At 49.0% G+C, this 20,531-nt stretch overlaps 1 protein-coding gene across 1 annotated transcript in view; it reads left to right on the top strand.

Moving 5' to 3' along the window:
- The window catches only part of KCNQ3 (potassium voltage-gated channel subfamily Q member 3), a 192,580-nt gene extending 175,367 nt beyond the window's left edge, over nucleotides 1–17,213 (top strand). The window contains exons 10-15 of the mRNA XM_054590500.1: nucleotides 7,073–7,275; nucleotides 8,095–8,197; nucleotides 10,242–10,373; nucleotides 12,810–12,908; nucleotides 14,950–15,034; nucleotides 16,491–17,213. Of these exons, the coding sequence (XP_054446475.1) occupies nucleotides 7,073–7,275; nucleotides 8,095–8,197; nucleotides 10,242–10,373; nucleotides 12,810–12,908; nucleotides 14,950–15,034; nucleotides 16,491–17,213 (1,345 nt within the window). The remainder of the gene's footprint in view (nucleotides 1–7,072; nucleotides 7,276–8,094; nucleotides 8,198–10,241; nucleotides 10,374–12,809; nucleotides 12,909–14,949; nucleotides 15,035–16,490) is intronic.
- The last annotated feature ends 3,318 nt before the right edge of the window (nucleotides 17,214–20,531 follow it).

Below are 20,531 nucleotides of genomic sequence, written 5' to 3'. Positions count from 1 at the left end.
TCAGGGACCTTGCAAAGAGTCTCCTAGACATTAAGCTTAACTGCTGTCCTTCTAGATCTGATGGGATTTGGACAGAGGAGGTAGCAGGGCCCTGGACCAACCTGTAGGGGAGCCGCTTGAGGACAGCGGTCTTTGGGAAACTGGGTCAGGCCCTTTCGAATGGGCCCGTGGTGCCGCACCCTCTCCGTAATCCCACCTTGAAGAAAGTTACAGGCCGCGCTGGCTAACTTCCAACGCAGAACCACAGTTCAGCCTTCTGCCTTCTTTGCTCCTGTTTCAAACAGATGAGCGTGTCTTTCCTGGATGCTGTTTGGATGTGGGGGCCTCAGTGGGGACTGTAGAGGGCACTGGAGGAGTGACCACGGCTCTATCATGGGACATCTGCTAGCAGCGGTGCCAGCCTTTTGGTGTCCCTGGGACACACTGGAAGAAAAAGAGTTGTCTTGGACCACACATTAAATACATTATGACATGTAATCACACACAAAAAAATCTCGTAATATTTTAAGTCAATTTATGATTGTGTGTTGGGTCACATTCATAGCCATCCTGGGCCACAGGCGGCCCATGGGTCACAGGCTGGACACCCCCGCCGGTGCCTGCAGCGGCTCATGGCTCGCTGAGGCAGAGCGGGAGGATGCCTCAGAGACCCTCTTCCGGGTGCTTTTACAGAAAGCGAGGCACCCCCCACCCCAGGAGGGCAGGCTCACCCCAAGTTACAGAGCCCATCAGCCCCAGGAGCCACACAGCCCAGGTCTCAGGCCCCCAGCGGGTGCTCTTCCACGTCCTTCTCTCGTGACCAGCAGGGTTTTAAACCACACAGGTGTGGATACTGCCAAGTACTAAATCTACCTTTAGAGCCTTTTCTATACAGACAGGGATAAAAGTCAGTCAACCTGGACCATGCACGCAGAGCATCAGCGTGCACGGGGTTAATGAAGCCCCAGATGGAGGCACTGTGAGGCTTGCTGAAAACATGCGCATGTGGGTGGATGGAGGCATGCGTGCACGGACAAACTTCATTCCCCTGGTGTCATACACCCAGCTGAACCTGGCTTAGACCAGGAGGAATGCGTAATGGCTCGAGGGCCACCTGTCAGACACAATGGGAGCCCCTGGGAAGTCAGGAATTGGACCTTCTGGGATTTCTCTCTTCTCTTGTCTCTCCTTCTCTTTTTGGCCTCACTCTTTCAGCTGACTTTCACCGTCCTGATGAAGTCTGGATGCAGGCAGCCCCAGGATGCAGGCAGGGTACATTTTCCCCTTTGACTCCACCCAGCTCCGATTTGAAAATTCCCAGGGAAGCACTTAGATTGGCCCGGTGTGTGTCACATGTGCACACGTTGAACAGTCTTTACGGCTCAGAGAGTAAGAGGCTATGACCAGCCCGGCTCTGGGTCATGTGCTTGCCTGTGAGAGAGAATGGGCGTGAGTTCACAATGCTATGATTGGCAGCCCGCATTAGAGTCACTGGGCTGAAGTTAGAGGAATCGGCTCCTGAGTAGAATATGGCCCCTTTTTCTTGAAGAATAGGGATGAAACACGGAGTGGACAAAAATTATAGTTGCCCGTGACAGGCATCAGCTCTACCCATGAATTCTCAAATCCCTCAAAGTAGTGTTGCATTACAGAACATCAACAACAAACCACACCAAGCCTCATTTATTCTATAGATTATGCCAGAAGAGACTGATATTTTGTGTTAAGGACATCATTTTCAACATCCGTCATGACTATTCATTGCATGTGCAGCCCTGCTGATGAATAAAGGCTTTTGTCTGAGAGGAACTAGCATTTTATTTTGAATTTTTGAAACAGGTAGCTGTAGACAATAACTGTTTGCTTGAGCCCAGCTGCTCACTTTGCATTCTCAAATAAGTCAGCCTGCACAGCAGGCTCCAAGACTCTTCTCTTTGTCTGCCTTTGGAAAGGGAGGAAGTGTGTTCAGGCAGCTCTTTATCCCTGTCTTGTATTATGTCCTTCCCAATGCAAAGCTGTCAATTTTAGTGGACGATCATTCTTTGGCTCAGAGAATTCAGGTATAATAACAATCACTTATAAAGAATTTATCGTTCTAAGATCATCTAGCCCTCATAGCGAGCCCATAAGTAGACCCTATGTTTAATTCTCATTTTATAGGAGGAAACTGAGGTTCAAAGAGGCAAGTGACTTACACAAAGTCACATAGCTAAGAACGTAGCAAGGGTAGGACTCGATCAAGTTGATCTATCTTTGTAGTCCATGGTCCCAGCCACTAAGCTGATCCTCACAGTTGTTGGGAACAGTTAGCCTAATCCATTATGTTTTCTCCTGCCTTTTCTTGGCTCACGTAGCTGGAGTGCCTACCGTGAGAGAGGGCTGTGCAGGCAGGGCGAGGCTCAGAGCCAGGGTATACTACGGAGTGAGGGAGCATTTGATCAGACGCTGTAATTCACATTTTGCCTTCTCCCTGTGACATCAGCCCCATGCAGTTCATCTCACAGGATGATGGATGAGGCTGGCAATAAATCTCTTCCGTGCCCTAGAATCAATGACTGTTAAAGGTGTGCAGGAATGGAAAGTTCAATTAAGCCAAGCCCCTCATTTTACCAATAAGAAAATTGTTACGCAGAGCAAAATAACACCCTTGGACCCAATCCATTGCTCTTAGTATTTTCTGCCATCCAGACCCTGTAACACTGGTACCAGGCTCTGAGTAACTGACATGCAGAGATGGGACTTGGGCCAGTTTTGTTTAGCCTCAGACCGATTTCCGACATGTCCCAGGGCTTAGTCTCAGTGTTTCCCTTTGGGACATGGGGGAGTGCCGATTTGTAGCACCCCATTCCCTCTGAATTATGAACCAATTGAAAAATAGACACAGGAGTTTCAAGAAGGATCAAAATACAGGCTGCGTGTGCTGGGTAAAGCAGGCTCCCTCTGGGGAGACAGTGAGCTTCGCAACGCTTTCCACTAACTCTGGCCAACTTTCAGATAAAAACTTCAGAGTCTTTTATGGACGAAGGTTTTCCTAGGTACAGGTCACAACACAGGCAAAGGCCGGGAAGGGTGACGTCAGGGACCTGCCCGAAGCTGTGGCTGGACTTCCCTGGGGCTGAGATCTGAGCCCAGGGCCCAGGACATGAACCTCTGCCAGGACAGAACACCCTTGGTTTTACTTTCCCGTCCCCAGTCCATTTAGTTCCAGGTTTTCCAATTCATGTTTCAAGGTAGCCTATCTGTGCTGAACCAATCAGGGACCCCAGCTTTCCAAGGGGACCTGGTGTCAGCCCCAGGGAGGGCTTTCCTTGCCCGGCCCGCAGCACCTCCAAGCCTGAGACCTGCATTGGGCCCTGCAAATCCATACAGAGGAAGGCGGAGATTGGTTTTGAATTTCAGGGGTGCGCTGTGCCCTGTCCTTGGTTACCCTGTGAGGTCTGAGAGTTCAGGCAACACAATGCAGCAGTAAGCTGGTGACCCACTTTGCTGGAGGGAGGGTTCCACAAGCCTCTCCCATGCAATGGCTGCGAGTGATTCAGAGCTGAGGTTCTGATCGGCGCCCAGCGCCCCTGGATTCCTGGTGCTGACGGAACCCATCTCTTATAAACCACCCTCTGTGACCAGCGGGGTATTCAGTGAGCACAGCCACAGCCCTTCCGACTCTTAGCGGCTGCAATGAGCCATTGAAATGCCGAACAAGCGAAACCTAAATTCAGCCCAGATAGAACCCAGAGAGTCCGCTCAGCACTTACGCTGAGATTTCATGCCAGGGGGAGTGGCTGCCGTTACGTTCATCCTGCTGAGTTTATCTGGAATTAAGTCTTCATATACTTCTCTCCTGCCAAGGTCAAGTTCAGTGACAGTGGGGCGTGTTGGAGACTAGCGGTGAAGAAGTGCTGTAAAATAATATGATATAGAATGTCAACCCTAATAGAAAAATAAAAAGAAATTAAAAGGAATACTGTAAAATAGTACATAAATCCCAAGAACTCGTTTCAGTTTATTAAACAAAGATGACATTTTATTGTGGCACGGGAAATTTCATCCTCCCTTTTCACACATCATTAGCCTCCTCCTGCCGATGTGGGGAGAGGATTCTTTCCCGAGATAATGACAGCCAGCGTTTCTGGAAGGCTTCTCCCATCCTAGACAGTGGCTCAGCACTCTCCACGCACTCCCGGCTTAACCCTTGATCAGCCGTGAGCAGCGAGGGCTGATTATCACTGTCGTGCAGGAGAGGAAGTGGGGGACCAGAGAGGATGGGTCCGCTGTCCTGGGGCACATCCTCCCCAGGACTTTTCCACCCAGGCTACTATTGGCCTAAAGCCCATGGTTTTCCCTGCAACCTGCACATCAGGATGTGCCGAGCAGGGGCGTGCGTGTGCTGGGTTCAGAGAGAACCAGGCAGAGTCTGCGCTCGGACTGCACAGTCTAGCGGGGTGGGCAGACGTGGGAATGCACCGTCTCCCCACAGTGTGTTGCACTCTGTGACAGGGAAAAGCACAGCGTGTCAAGCGGGGTGCTCAGGCAGTTTGAAAGGGCAGATGGGAAGGAGGTTGCTGAAGAGGCAAGAATGGGCATGACGAGCTAAGGCACCTGCGTACCCAGCCGTGCAGGAGGAGGCTTGGGGACCAGCAAGGGCTCGGTGAGCAGGGAGTGACGGACCCTCAAGACATGTAGGCAGGGGCAGGAAGAAGGGGGCCTGGGAAGTGACCGGCCTACAGTCCCCTTTACTTACTCGTAGGTAGGAAAGTCTTCCATGTCTGTTCAGTCGATTTCCTGCCTGGTCCAGTCTATTTAGCCGCCGACCCTGATATGTCATTCTTTGTCCTATGAGTCATTCATCTAGTTCCAGTGGGGAAAGCAGGTTAGAAAACTGTGACTTCAGGTCAGGGACAGTGGGCTCTCTGGGTGTTGGAATTTCTCCGAATTGACCCTGAGCAGGTTATTCCTGTAGTGGTGCAGGGTGAGAGAGAACCATCCAGAGGGAGTTAGGAACAACAGAGGTTCAGGCATATGTTCACTCATTTATTTGTGTGATCTCAGGGCCAGGCTGAAGGCAAGAAACGTGACAGATGTTATTATGTGCAATGCTCCCCAGGCCTCCGGGAAGCCAGTGTCGTTAGACTCACTTAACCCACGGGGACCTGGTACTCAGGGAGCATCGGGCACCTGCTTTCTTGGGGGGAGTCCCAGCCTCCTCTGCATCTCTGACACCCGTGGCCTCCTCACCACACCAGAGCACAAAGACATCAGCAGTTTCTGGCACCAAGCACATAGCTGTAATAATCAGACACCCTCTTTAGAAACACTAAATTATCTTGGTCCAGTGCAGAGCTGATTCGACAACCCACATTCATTCACTCGTGCGATTATTCCACAAGTGCATGGTGCGCCTACTGTGTGACAAGCCCTGTGAGGGTGATAGAGAGGAAGCCACTGAGCCAAGTATGTTGATGTGTGAAAACACACAGTTTGGCTTCTCTCTGGTGTGCGCTGCACCGGAAGGACTTCATCCCTCATGCCTGCAGGGCTGAGAAATAGAAGGAAGAAATTCACATTTATAGAGCACCTACTATGTGCCAGGCTCTATGCCAGATCCTGACCAGTATCATCTCACAGCGATCAGGTGAAGCAGGAATGCTTCTCCCTATTTTCAGGATGAGGTAACTGAGGCTCACAGATGTGCCCAGGCTCACTGATGTGCCCGGGGTCATCCAGATGCTAGAGGGTAGAGCTGGACATCAAGTCAAGGTGCAGCTGGGTTTGTACCAGGACAACTTTATGTTGGACTTATTAACTGGTTTTTTTTTTCTGTGCCAAGAACACTTTGGGCAGTAGGATGGCATCCAGGGACCCTTTCTCCGAGTCCCAATTTTGAATCCATAAATAAAGTGCATGCAGTTACAAAAAAAACAAACTGGCTGCAGTGGACCCTTGAATAACACAGGGGTTGGAGGACTGACCCTCACGGTCAAAAATCCATGACCATGAATTTGGACTCCCCAAAAATGTAACTACAGTCATCCCTGGTATTGGTTCCAGGACCCCCACGGACACCCAAATCCACAGAGTCAAGTTTCTTACGAAATGGCAAAGATGAACGCCTACGGTTAGCCCACTGTATCTGTGGATTCTGAAGTGCAGATCAACAATACTGTTTTGATCCTCAGTGTGTTGAATCTGTAGATGTGAAACCAGGGGAATACAGAGGGCCAGCTCTATGTTTATTCTTAAAAATCCACTCTAAGTGAATCTGCACGGCTAAACCCAAGTCGTTCAAGGGTCAACACTATATGGAAACATAGCCATCAAAATATTTAAACATTTGAGATGAGGTCATGTACATGCTTCTCTGTCACAAATCGGGTGATAAGACCTGGTGGCATGCTACCGTAACTTTGGAGCTGCGACAAGCACGGCCAGGCCTGGAGATAACAGGATATAAAATGACCTGTGACATTTCTGTTGCGGAAAGTCACAGCATATGACAGGGGCATTCAGGATATGACTGGGGCTTATGACCTACAATCGCAACATAGAAAGATGTGCTCAATTTCAGTTAGATGTTAGCGAATTAAAGGAACTGTGCTTTCCCCATCCAAGCTCATGGACACCCCCTAAATTCTATATATGGAAGAGTGTCTGCAACTTAGGGTATCAGCTTCATGCAATTTATGTTACTTAACTCTGCTCAAGGGACATTCGATCAGGCTTTTCCTGTGCAAGCCGCTGTCTGGGCACGCGGAGTGGTCCAAAGGAAGTTACTGAGGCTGAGGAGATGGGAATGGAGAAGGGATGAGGCTTTGCTGCGTGTGATGACGAGCGGCATTTTTCGTCGAAGCTCCACGTACGCAGAAGGGGAACGGGAGTGCAGAGGAGTTAAGAAATGTGCCCCAGGTGTCATAGCTAGTACATTGCCGAGCTCGGTCCGAACCCAGCCCCGCCCAAGCCTCTCCACCAGGCGTGGCGTGGAGGGCGCCCGCCCCACTCGTGCGTGGAGGAGCGTGTGTGAGTCTTTATGGAGAGGGACGGGGAGTTCCGAAAGCCTGCACTCAAGGAGGAAAATTGTTCACTTTTGCTTATTTTGTAGCCAAAAGCTGGGTCTCTTGGATCGGGTTCGCCTTTCTAATCCTCGTGGTAGCAATACTAAAGGAAAGCTATTTACCCCTCTGAATGTAGATGCCATAGAAGAAAGTCCTTCTAAAGAACCAAAGCCTGTTGGCTTAAACAATAAAGAGCGTTTCCGCACCGCCTTCCGCATGAAAGCCTACGCTTTCTGGCAGAGTTCCGAAGGTAAGGCCTTCCTCCTCGCTGCCCGAGACCTCCCCCTGCCTCTCCCTGGCCCCCTCCCTTGCTCCTTCCCTCCCCCATCAAAGGACCCTCCAGTCTGCAAAGTAGCCCATTCCCTACCCTCCCTGAACCAACTTCTCATCCCATTTATGTCCCTGGGCTAGAGGCATCTGCAACCTGTGCCCCCAGCCCCCAGGGCAGGGGACTCCCAGGTAGCTGTTCTCCTGGCTGTAATCACCCCATGCGTCTGTGTAGACCAGCAGGGAGTTTAGGGGCCTCTCACCCAGGTCCCTAGGGTAGCAGTGATGGGTGTGTTGGCATGGAGGGCCCCCTGAAGGAGGGGGAGGGCCGGGTGCAGAGTGATCTAGAGACCAGGCAGCCTTGGCACTCCTCGGGGGGGGGGGGGCAGGTGGATCAGAAGAGCACCTTCGAGGGCTGTAGGAGCCACGCAGGGCTCAGAAAGTGGCCTCCCCAAGGTCACAGGACTAATGACTGAAAGAGCAAGAATCTGAACTAGTGCCACATGTGTGCCCTTGCCACCTCCAAGTCCTGTGGAACCCCGGGACTCACGTCGCCTCTCTCCAAGTCCTCTCCCCCAACCAGCAGTCCTGAACTGCAGGCCCCTCGGACTGGGACTTCTGGGTCCTAGAAGGTGGGATGCTGAGAGAGACTGAGTGATGTCACCACTGGAGAATCTGCAGGGTCCCTGGAGGTGGGAGCGAGGGCCCTGGAGGCTAAGCGTGGAAGGCTGTGACTGAACCAGGCCCCTGTGCCTTTCCAAGCGCTGTGGCCTGCCATTTGATACGTGTGTCTCCCTCCCAGATGCCGGGACGGGCGATCCCGCGGCAGAAGACAGGGACTACGGGAGTGACTTCCTTGTCGAAGACATGATCCCCACCCTGAAGGTTGTCATCCGAGCTGTGAGGTAAGGCCACTCCACTTCCTCCCTGCTGTTGGGCTACCCAGCCAGGCCCCAGCTCAGCGCCACAGGACACGGCTTTGTGACATGCTCTTGGCTTTGGGAAAGTGGTCAGGGAGCCTCTGCGGCAGATGTAAGAGTATGTCAGTACCCCACGGGGGCCACTGCCTAGAGAGAAGTGATTTGCACATCCCCGAGTCATCTTGGGTGACTCATTGCTCGCCTGTTGACAAAGTGCCCCCATGGGCTCCTGACACTATTCCCAGCTGTCATGCTCCTGTCTGGCTTTGGCCACTGTTTATTGTAAAGGATGTTGGGGGGTTGGCTATCATGACGTGGAGGTTTCTTCCTGGATAGGCCTCTTACTCAAAATAGCTTTTCTTCTGTTTTCACCCACCTAGTTCTTTTTAATTAGAATTTTTGACAAGGTAACCAATAATAGGATTTTTTTTTATCTGTGTCAGACGAGACAATAATCCGCTCTGCCTATATCTGTTTTGCTTTAGAATTCTATAAGAAAATAAAAACATGCTGTTTCTGAAAGAAAACTTTGATCAGAATATGGGCTTGTAAAACCACACAATGGTGGCAGTGAACTTAGAAACTGCATTGTTTTTCCAAGAACTAGCTGTGATATTTTCAGCAAGGTTCCCAGTCCAGTCGGTCAGGGAAACACAGGAGCGTTATAATCTGTGGGCCTCGACAAAGCCATTGACTTGCTTCCTCATGACACTATCATGCACAATGTGACAGAGATAATGGCTGGATGAAACAGGACTGCCAGGCTTGGTCTCCGGTTGAATGACCTCGTTCAGCAAGACCCGTGGGTGAACGTGTGTCACCCTGGAGGGGGTCTGTCCCTCTGCTGGGGTGCTCCGTGGTCTGGCTTCTGCTCTACCCTTTTTAACATTTCCAGTGATGTCTTAGTTTGGGACAGGCAAACTTTTTCCGTAAAGAATCGGGTAATAAATATTTTCGGCTTTGTGGTATGTATTCAACCCTGACTTTGCAGCACCGTAGACAGTACAGAAGTGATTGGCTGTGGCTGTGTTTCAACGTTACTTTACTCTCAGACTCAGGCAGGGGGCCAGGCCCGGCCTTTGAGGCGTGGTTCTGACACCTGCCTTAGATGGAGTTATGCAAAAGGCAGGCTCATAAAATGGCACAAGGTTAGGAAGGAGGGCAAGTTAATTGGATTGTTTAATCAATATGTCAAAGAGGTTTTACAGGCTATGACAGACAAAATGCACTTTGAATGCCCCATCAATAAAGGCCCATGCAAGCACTAGATGGAGGGGGGTGGGGGATTGGGGTCGGTGGTGGTTCCTAGCGCCGACCTGGGGTTAGGGGTTTAGTTGACACCGTCTCAGTGGGAGTCGAGCTCAGGATGGGGTTGTCAAGGAGCAGTAGCCACCTGGCGTGACGTTATTGGTTCCCGGGAAGGTGGAGGTGAGGGTTTGCCCTCTATGAGTTCTGAGTGTCCCCTGAGAAAACTTGGGGAACAGAAGCTAGTTTCTCTTTTTTATGAAGAGCCTACAAGCCAAAGCATCAAGGAGGCCATTCAGGAAGAGAGATGTCACCTCTCCTCACATGGTCAGCAGGCAGCGTGGCACCGTGATTCCACGCTCGGCCTTGTCAGCATGCAGCCCAGGGTATGAGGACAGCTCTGACGTGATGAGCAAATGGCCCCGAGCAGATGCTGAAGCTCTCGGGGTGATGGTTTCATGGTCCACAAATCGATCTATTAGCAGATTTTTCATTAAATACTTAGCTCAGTGTCGGTAATGAATCCTCAGTAAATGTTAACCTTTAGGGTTGCTGTGATTTTGTTCTTATGCAAATGATTGAAGGGAGGCGGTCGCGGAGGCGTGGTTCTAACCAGCCTGTTCTGTGTGGTTTGAAAGGCTGGAGCAGGACCAGGAATTGGAATTTCAGGTCCTTTTCTCTTTGATTCTTTTCTCCCCCACCGCCCCCGAGTTGGCTAGTCCTTGCTTATCGTTTCCTTCAGTCTCTACGCATGCCACACAACTGTCTCTATTTCACCTTACAGAATTTTACAATTCCGTCTCTATAAAAAAAAATTCAAGGAGACCTTGAGGCCTTACGACGTGAAGGATGTGATTGAGCAGTATTCCGCAGGGCACCTCGACATGCTTTCCAGAATAAAGTACCTTCAAACGAGGTAAGGCAGTCGCATCCAGAAGGGCTGTGCTTTCCCGACTGCTAAGGAATCAATCGCTGACCTTGAGAATGGAGGGTGAAAGACATATCGGAAGAATCCAAAGTGCAGGGGAGAAATTTTAAGAAAAGATATGTCCATCAAACATTGTGGATGTCAGAGCCAATCAGCTCCAGATCAAACAGGCTGGAAGAAAGCTCTGTGACATTGTCAGGCCAAGGTCGACACCCTGATGAGGCCTCATGGCAAGAAAGCATATGTCCAACTGGCCCCTGACTAGGATGCTTTGAATGTTGCCAGCAAAATAGGAATCATCTAAATGGAGTCCAGCTGGCTCATTCTAAATATAAATTTTTCAACGTATTGAAAAAATGAGCATCAGGTGTTATTTCTAATAGCAAAAATACGAAAACAGAATAAATACCCAACCAATTGCCACCATTTTTCTTGACCACCCGGGGCCTCTACCTTCGTGTGTCTAATCCCTTATAATTCCATAAGGTAGTGTGTTACAGCTGCCATTTTACCAATGATGAAACCAAAGCTCAAAGGGCAAAGGACTTACCCAAAATTACCCAGGTAGTAGGTGGCAGAAATGGAATGTTCGAACCAGGTTTGACTGGTTGCAAAGCTTCTATCCTCTCTAACAGCGTACCTCCTCAGTTATACAGTAATGGTCAAGGAAAGAACAGCATCTGCTCTCATTTAAATTAGGTAGCCATTAAATGACGTTAACAAAATATAGAGAGAGGTGAAAAAATTTTATGATCTGTGAATATGTCCACAATATAATTACTGACAATACACTGACATAGATATAAATACTTGTACATATGTACATGTAGGATTATATTTATATAAAGTATATATAAATTATATATTTATATATCATTATACACACACACACACACACACACTCTGCCTTGATCTTGTGAGGATATTAAGTCATATATATGTACAATATGATCACAAGTACATACACACATGCATTTACTCAGAAATGCACACAACATGTACACTCTTCCATCAGGGGCCTAGAGGAAGGAGTAGGATGGCCCCCAAAGGATTCCCGTGGCTATACAGGAGCTGATGGGTCCATTTGTGATTTTTTTCCTACTTCTTAGATTTATTGACTCTTTAATGAATTGTGACATCTTTTTTAAAAAGGAAAATCATTTAAAAAATATAGGAAAATATGCTGCCAGGAGTCATAGAACCGATGTTAAGAAAACAAAGGCCTCCTTGAAGCTCATGCTCTGAAATTTCCAGTGAAGACGAGTCAGGTCCTCTCTGGACCTCAGTCTCTTCATCTGAATAATATTTCCTCACTGGGGTGTCCCGCAGAGTTACCAGGACCTTCACATTTGACGAGTTGGAAGTTAGCGATGCTGTCGGGTTGGAGGGAAGCTTATTTGTGACCTTGCTTTATCTCTAACTGGAAGATCAGCTGTGACCGCCTAGCATAGAGGGGGGCACACAGTTGACACTTAGTGTCTACTTAACCAATGGGCATGTGGACAAGCTCTGAGCCTAACATGCTGTTACTTCTGCAAATATGGCTCTCTGAGAGACCAGAGGAACCTGACGTCTGGGACATGCCTACTCCAAGATACAGGCTCACCTGAATGTCAAGTGGACCTTTAAGATTTTTGATCTTTATCTCGCCAATGTGTCCCCATGCGTCATGGCAGAAGGCTGACTGCCTGGCGGATGATTGCATGGCCCCAGCGACCCTGGTAGTGGAGGAGGCCAGGGAGAGAGGGAGGGTGACCCAGTCCCCGGTGCTGTCAGGAGAGAACAGCTGGGCTTGCGGACACCGAGTGGCCGTGGCTACCTCTGGGTGCGCGTCTTCGTGGTCCTGGGCCTGTGACGAGCCTGCAGGGCTGCTCCCATATCCCGGCCCTGCTCAGCAATGCAGTGCGTGGGGGCATTTGTCTCTTGTTGCGTTGGGAGCTGCGTGGGTGGGGAGCTGGGGCCCCAGCAGCAGAGGAGCAGGGTGTGGCGCCAGGGTCTGAGCTTCGCCCCCGGGGCCAGGGCAGCCTGCGGGCAGCAGAGACCTGCCGGGCTGAGACCCAGGAGCAGGGTTTAGCGGGAAGCACTGCCTGGCTGGGTGTTTGGGGAGACATAAAGGAACTGGAGGACCAGATGGGCTCGCCACACACATGACGTTTCCTATAAATAATAGGGAGGCGCACCCTCTCCCTGTCTCAGTGGCTTGGCTGTCTCCCTCTCCCCTCAGCACCACCAGGCCAAAAATAAGGAAAATGTGTTTTTCCTTTCTCTCTTTGTTTTTCTCTCTGTCCCCTCCCCCTGTTGTCTCTTTAATTCTATATTCCAACTCCGTCCCTGACTGAAGAGGCATCCGAATGAATTGCTTTCCTCTCCGTGCGTGTGAACCTCTTTGTCATTTAATCCCCCTCACTGTGTGCTCTCTTCCAGAATAGATATGATTTTCACCCCTGGACCGCCATCCACTCCAAAACATAAGAAGTCTCAGAAAGGGACAGCGTTCACCTACCCGTCCCAGCAGTCTCCCAGGTGGGGTCTGTGGACATTGACGAGCAGGCCGTGCGGGGCCACAGCCCGTGGGGCGTCCCCGCCCCCAAGGCTCCATGGTTCCTCTATGGCGGGGTGAGGGTGCCAGTCTCCCACATAAAATGGAGAGAAAGAGTTGGAAGGTTCTTCTGATTTGTGGCTGTTTGAAAGGTTTCTGTGCAAGCGGCTTCCTGCTCCTCTACCCAGACCATGTGGGAGACACATTTTTTGTGGTTATTGAAAATGAAAATAATGGTTTCTCTTTCCTAAAATGAGAGGGTATTTATGGGTTTTATTGGAGCCAAAAGAATACTTCCTGTTAGCAGAGCCCCAGGCATTCCTGGTCAGCTGTTTTGGCTTTTCCTGCATCATCACCCTGGGGGGCGGGCTGCCATCCCTGAACAAAGCTGCAGAAGGGAGCCAGCTCTCAGGGCCCCCACACCGTTGTGCCGGGCAGAGCTCCGAGCTCAGTCCCTCCGCAGAGCAGCTCTGCTCTACCCAGTTTGAAGGGTTTCCTTTTATAGGCCCTGAGGAACAAGGAGCATCTTTCAGAAAGCCCACCGCCTGAATTTACGCTTCTTGTTTGTTAAATGTATTGGGGTGACATTGGTTAATAACATTATATGTTCCAAGTGGACAAGTGCCTGGGATACATTATCTGCATATTGCATTGTGTGCTCGCCACCCAAAGTCTGGTCTCCCTCCATCACCAGAAGTTTGACCCCCTTCACCTTCTTCATCCTCCCTACCCCCTTCCCTTCTGGGAACCGCCATACTGTCATTTGTATCTATGAGTTCATTTATTTGTTGCTTTCTATTTTATATCCAACATATGAGTGAAATCATATAGTTCTTGTCCTTTTCCATTTGATTTATTTCACGTAAGACCCACATTGTCACAAATGGTAGCGTTTCATCCTTTCTTGTGGCTGAGTAGTATTCCATCATATACACGTGCCAATCTTTATCTAATCACCTATCAAAGGACACTTAGGTTGTTTCCGTGCTTTGGCGACCATGTTCAGTTGAACATGCACATCTTTATTCCCAGATGTCATCAAAGCAGATAACATAAATGAACAAAGCGAGTAAGGCATAAGAAATATGAGGCACCCTGTAATAATAAGGCTCCTTAGTATAAAGAAACCAAGAGTGTATCCATGACGATAAAGTCGCCTGACCTTCAGCATCAGTCTTGGGGATGGGATTGGAAGGGGTGGACTGTGGGGACCTAGGGGACCCGTCCCCCATCCAAAGGAGGTAACTGTCACTCTGTTCTGTTGCTAATTTTAGGAAGGGAGATCCTGTTTCCAGATAGTCTGTTTTTAGAGAAAAAACTGATTATCCAAATATTAAGTTAAATACCCTTTTTTGAGATGGCTTAAGTGTTCTAGAACCCTGTGTGGGATACAAAAAACACTGGTGGGCTGATATAGCACAATTCAAGGTTGCCCACCCAAAGAGAGACGGGGGACTGAGCAGGTGCCGGTAGCCTGGGAGAGAAAATCAGCTTCCTAGACAGTGGTTCATGTGAGCGGCTTTGACTCCCCCGAAAGCGTTCTTCTACACAGAGCCTAACAACACTGAATCCAACTGGCATGCAGACAGAGTGCACTTGAGCATCTCCGAAGAGCAAACGCAGCGTACGTTCTAGCCCCATTCCTTCCAACACCATCTTTCCCATCATTTTCTAGATTCAGCCTCTGATTTCCACTCTTAACAAAATGGAACCAATGAAATATTGATCCCCCCGCACTGTATAGTATTTCAGAGATCAGACCACCCCTTCCCCACGGCCCCGCACACTCTCGAGCAGCAGTCTGAGACCGAAGGCAAAAGAAAGTCGCTTCAAGGAATCAGACCCTCTCAGCACAGTTAGGGGCTCCATTCACTTTCCTGACTCACGTGTGCCTCCAGAATGGGGCGGGGCATAAGGGTGGGCGTGGGAATACTCTCTCCAGGGACCATGGCCTGCCAAGCTGAAATGGCCTTATGAAGCAAAAGGAGGTGTAACAATCTTACAGGGCTGTTGGCTCTTTCCTAGGAACGAACCGTATGTGGCCAGAGCGTCCACGTCAGAAACTGAAGACCAAAGCATGATGGGAAAGTTTGTGAGAGTCGAGAGACAGGTAAGGCTTTCCTTTCCCTCACTAAGGAACCAGTATACAAGATTGTTGTCCATTTGTCATTTCCCCCCGTAAGTCAGTAACATACATGAGTACCTGCCATTTCCAAAAAGGATGTGGAAACTCAGTCCCTGGTTTCATATTTACTGGCTGGGTGATCACATGCACATGAATGAATGGTCCTGAGCCTCCGTGTCCTCATCTGTAAAATGGGGACTTTAATACCTCATAAGGCTGCTGTGAAAATTAAATGAGTTGGCGTACGTGAATTACCTAGAGTGGTAGCTGGCATACGGTCAGCACTCAACCGGTGGCCGCTGCTATTCTCATGTGCTTCACAGTGTCACCCTAAGAAAAGGCTCATTCCCTTCCCCCGCTCATTCCCTGGCTCCTTTAGCCCAGGGTGCCAGGTTTTACACTGGGTAAGTGGGACCGTCGATTTCCATTAGGATGCCTTTCTTCTATTCATAACCCCAAACTGGGTCTGTGCAGGCAAGGTCAGAGAAAAATTCTATGCTTATTCTTTTGGGGCCTATCAAGAATATCAGTTTTCATTTTAAAATTTTAATTTATGTCTAAAAACAATCTCAGCTCTTCCATTTACTCGCTCTGTGACTTTTGAGAAGTTAGTTCCTCTGTTAGTGCCTCTGTTTCCTCACCTGCAAAATAGAGATCATAACAGTATTCACTTCATGGGGGTGTAAAAATATTAAATGAGGTAATGCCTTTAACGTGCATAGAGAAGAGTTGCAGTCTTGCCAGCTGCTGTGACAGCATCGGTTACTCTTAGGCTTGGGTACCACTCAGCCATTACCTAATTCTGTTAGAGGGGATGCAGCCCCTGCCCGCGGTGCTTGCAGGTGAGCATGACTTGCTGGGGAGAGAACGTTTCTCTCTCACACACGCACGAACTCACAGAGATTAAATACATTCTCAAATTGGTAGGGGAGGAGCAGACGGAGCTTACCTCCCCGTGGGTTCCACCAGCCCCCAAGGCCCTAGGCGAGGCCCCTAGTTCTGAGAGCTTAGTGCTTGCTCACCACCGCCCCGCACCTTTGGGGCTTCCGTCACCACATAGGAGCGACAGACAACAACAATCCCCATGCTTCTGCCTAAGGGAACGTTTGCAGATCAAGGACTCCCGCTCCGTAACCCACACAGCCAGCTGCAAGGCCACGTCCTCCTCTTCAGGGACAGAGAAGCCCTGTAACGCTTGTCCTCGAATTCTCTCCCTGCATCCAGCCTTTGCTCAGGTGGCCTAGGTTGTTTCTAGATTTGCACTAAGACATGCTCAGGCCTTGAAATGAGGAGTCACAGAATAATTAGCTGTTGTTAGTATGAGGACTGGCAAGGACACTTCTCCTTTCTGAAAATTGAGTGCTGTTGTATTTTCTCCTAGCCAATGACAAGCTCCCGCCCCCAGAGAAAGCAGTGATTCCTGTTTCCTTATATTTTCCAGGTTCATGACATGGGGAAGAAACTGGATTTCCTTGTGGACATGCACATGCAACACATGGAGCGGTTGCAGGTGCATGCCACGGACTACGACCCAACCAAGGGAACCCCCTCACCAGCCGAGGTGGAGAAGAAAGGGGACCACAGGGATTCTGACTTGAAAACCATCATTTGCAACTATTCCGAGACAGGCACTCCCGATCCCCCCTACAGCTTCCACCAGGTGCCCATCGACAGAGTCAGCCCCTATGGGTTCCTCGCCCACGACCCCGCGAACCTGCCCCGAGGGGGGCCCAGTTCTGGGAAGGTTCAAGCAACCCTCTGCTCCTCGACAACACCGTCTATGGAAAGGCCCACCGTCCTGCCCATCTTGACTCTTCTCGACTCCCGGGGGAGCCGCCCGTCTCCAGCTGACCCCTGCTCGGACCGGGTCTCCCCGCGGCAGAGACGCAGCATCACACGGGACAGTGACACACCCCTGTCCCTGATGTCGGTCAACCACGAGGAGCTGGAACGGTCTCCAAGTGGCTTCAGCATCTCCCAAGACAGAGATGACGTGTTCGGCCCCAGCGGGGGCTCGAGCTGGATGAGGGAGAAGCGGTACCTCGCTGAGGGTGAGACAGACACCGACACAGACCCCTTCACTCCCAGCGGCTCCATGCCGCTGTCGTCCACGGGGGACGGGATTTCTGATTCCATATGGACCCCTTCCAACAAGCCCATGTAAAGGGGGTCATGGGCTGACTCCTCCTTGTAATGTAGACAGACTTTGTATAGCTCACTTGCTCTCACACCCGACACCTACCAGTGAGGTCACCGGTGGCTGCATCAAACACATGCATGTGCGTGATGCCCCCTCCCAGGCAGGGGCTTGTCATGGCCTGTCCCCCATGTCACCACAGTGAAGCCGCTTCCTTTGACGCATGGTTTGCATGACTTTACACTATATAAATGGTACTGCTAACCTCTTCTAGGATACACACTTATCTGCCGTTCTTACTCTTACTCCTGATTGGACCAGTACAGGGAGAAATTAGTGATGAGCTGTTCTGTTTGTCTGTTTGGTTGGCGGGTTTGGGTTTTGGTTAGGTAAGCAAGGAAGTAATTTAAGTTATTTCTCCGATCACCCCATCTTTCTGTAACACGTGCCGATGATTGATTAACTGTTTTACAAAGTAGGCAGATAATGTTCTCAACAGAAACACATTGCGTACCAATGAGGTTGCATCCTGAGCTCAATTTTCAGGAAAGGAGTGAGATGTTCTCACACCTCCAAAACCAACAATCTTAAAAATTATTTTATTAAGGCAAAAACTGGCAAAAACCTTCCTCCAAAACCAACAATCTTAAAAATTATTTTATTACGGCAAAAACTGGCAAAAACTTTCTAAAAGCCCTCAAAAGGACCTCAGTTGGTCTCCCATTGTCTAGTGTCATGCCTCAGTTTCCCCATCTGTAAAAAAAAAGTGGTGGTATTCCCCGTGTAGCATTTCGGATGAGTTATGAATTGGCAGGGAGAAAACACACACACAGAGATTTTACAAGGTCCCAATCCATGTAGCCAAAGATGGTGAAATTTATCAGAAGTGGGGCGCCCCTCTGGGCAGCAGCCGAGTTCAGTGCCTTCAAAAGGAGGTTCCAACTCACATCCTTCCCCATGATATGTAGACAAAAGAGCCATCCAACTAGAAACTGGTGTCAAAGGGCACAGGACTTATTCGGCCCACATCCCTCTTTGTAAAGCTGAGAAACCTTTGGCTCAGGTAAAGTGACATGACCAGGGTCTCTCCATTGTCCCCTGGAGAGCTGGGACTCAAAGCCCAGCCATTTTTCTCACGCCATTACCTCGTCTTCTCTGACCAGACCACTCTGCCCTTTATGCAGCAGGACCCAAAAATTGTGCCAAGACACCTGCACTCTACATCATACAGAAAGCACTTACCATACAACTTATCCAGGAGGAGGGGGTTGTCAGCTTTTATTTGCAAAACGTGCTTCCTGATACGTTGTAATTTGAATCCAGAAGAAAAATAATAATACAAGCAAGCTACAACATTTGTTGATATGCACCTAGGCAAAATTCCCAGAACCATCCATTTTTACTCCTCCAGATCTTTAAACTACACATAACTGTAAGACTAGCTAAAGTGTAAGCACACAGCCTGGAAGACATTGCTCGACGGGGCAAGTTTTGCTACTAAGCACAAGCTTAATTAAGCATAACAAGCTGTGGCCCCTTAGGAGGTGCCGCTACTCTCTGAAACACTTTGATGGAAAATGTTCCTATTAGGTTTGGGCTGAATTAGCTAAATGACTCTTCTGCAGTATGATTGTCACGCCCTTTCCACACATCTGAGCACTGGTTATGGATGGTGACCGTGGTAATCATCAAGATGATTGAAATGGCCTGAAAATAATCTCCATATAAGTGCACCGATGTGCATCCTTAGCCTTGCCGTCCTAGCTGTGGCAGGCACCTGGTTGATGGTTTCATCATTACCGAATGCGGTGGTCTTATATTCTGAGGGAGAGAGGGACCACTTCCTATAAATCAGCAGGGACCGTACAAAAGGCTTAGAACACAGCGATAATAAGGGTTAGTCCCTGACCTTTGGAATTTGCAACCAAAGCCTTGAGTCCCTGGCCAAGGGCAGGCATTATGAGAGGTAAAAAGGGCATTTTACACAGAGTCCCGTGAAGGGATGGGCGTGGACCTTGAAGTCTGAGGTGGGAAATACACAGGAATGATCACACACTTCAGACATGAAATGCCCTCCTGTGGTTTGCCAGTAACTTCCAGCCATCTGAAGGGCAAAGGCCGTGGATCACATGGCCCTCCTCTCAGCTCCCTTCAATATGCCCGAAAGTGCCATCTGGGTTGCAAACCAAAGAAATCCCATGTCCCTTCCCTAGGGCGTGGTTCTTGATTCTGACCTTCCTCAAATCTTTCATCAGAAATGATTGAGCCACCTACCATCCAACATGTTACTATGTTCTTTCTATATAAACAACGATGACAAATGGAGAATGAATCAAACACTCCGCATAGCCACCCGTTATTTTTCCTAACTTACTCATATTCTTGCAGACCCTCCTGGCCTTAGTATCTCACAAACAGATGAGTTCTCTGGGAACTCAGCGGAGTTCTCAGCTGGAAGAGTGAGACATCCCCATCCTCAAGCTAGCAACCGTTACCATGGCCCCCGAGGTCCAGGACTGCCTTAGGTTCTTCTAACAACCTAACAGGATCGGAGCTGGAATTCTTTCCCAAACCACAAGTGGCAGGCTAGCTTCCCTGCTGGGTCCTAAAGCCAGGATGGTAGGGATTGGATCTGCGTTTCTCACCACTATGTCTCTGACATGTAGTATGTCGTCATTATCAGTGCAGACAAAGGCCAAATACATTTTTCATAAATAAGCGATAAGACCCTTAAGAGCCATGTTTTTCCCATCTAAAAATGAAAAAGAAAAAAAAAGATCTCTGGCATATTTTGCTTTGATATCCCCTTTAAAACTATATATATTTTCTTTTCCTGATATTATGATGATAATATTTCATATTAATGCAGTAAATATATATATATGTATATATGTATTCCAGAAAAGCAAACCAAGCCTGTTCCATGTGCCTGCCCCTAGACAACACCACCAACATGGCTGGCATTGATGAAGAAGTTCAAGGTCTAGAATGGAACATAGGTTATGCAGAGAGAAAGTGTGTGCTTCTACAAAGATCTTTTTGTCATACAAAAGAACAGCATGATCTGCTGCAACAATCCAACAGAAGTGGTTAATAACGTGAACGTTATACTACTTCAGATACACCAGTATTTCTGAAGTGTGCCCAGGAAATTGCAGTTTGGGCAGAATACCATGAAATGGTGACAAATTAATTCCAACGTAAAAACTAGAAATTATTTTCTCCAGTGAAACTATGATCTCATTATATGTATTCAGTCTCTGTGTGTCACAATCTGATATAAAGTTTTTAAGAGGTCATATTTTAGGAGGATCAAAGTGAATGAGCTCAGTCTACTTTCTAAGT

This window comes from Pteronotus mesoamericanus, unplaced genomic scaffold (genome assembly GCF_021234165.1).
Source record: "Pteronotus mesoamericanus isolate MK-2021 breed Mesoamerican mustached bat unplaced genomic scaffold, CSHL_Meso_final scaffold_174, whole genome shotgun sequence".
Lineage (NCBI taxonomy): Eukaryota > Metazoa > Chordata > Mammalia > Chiroptera > Mormoopidae > Pteronotus > Pteronotus mesoamericanus.
The sequence above is the reverse complement of the archived record's forward strand: the minus strand, read 5'-3'. Positions and strand labels throughout refer to the sequence as shown.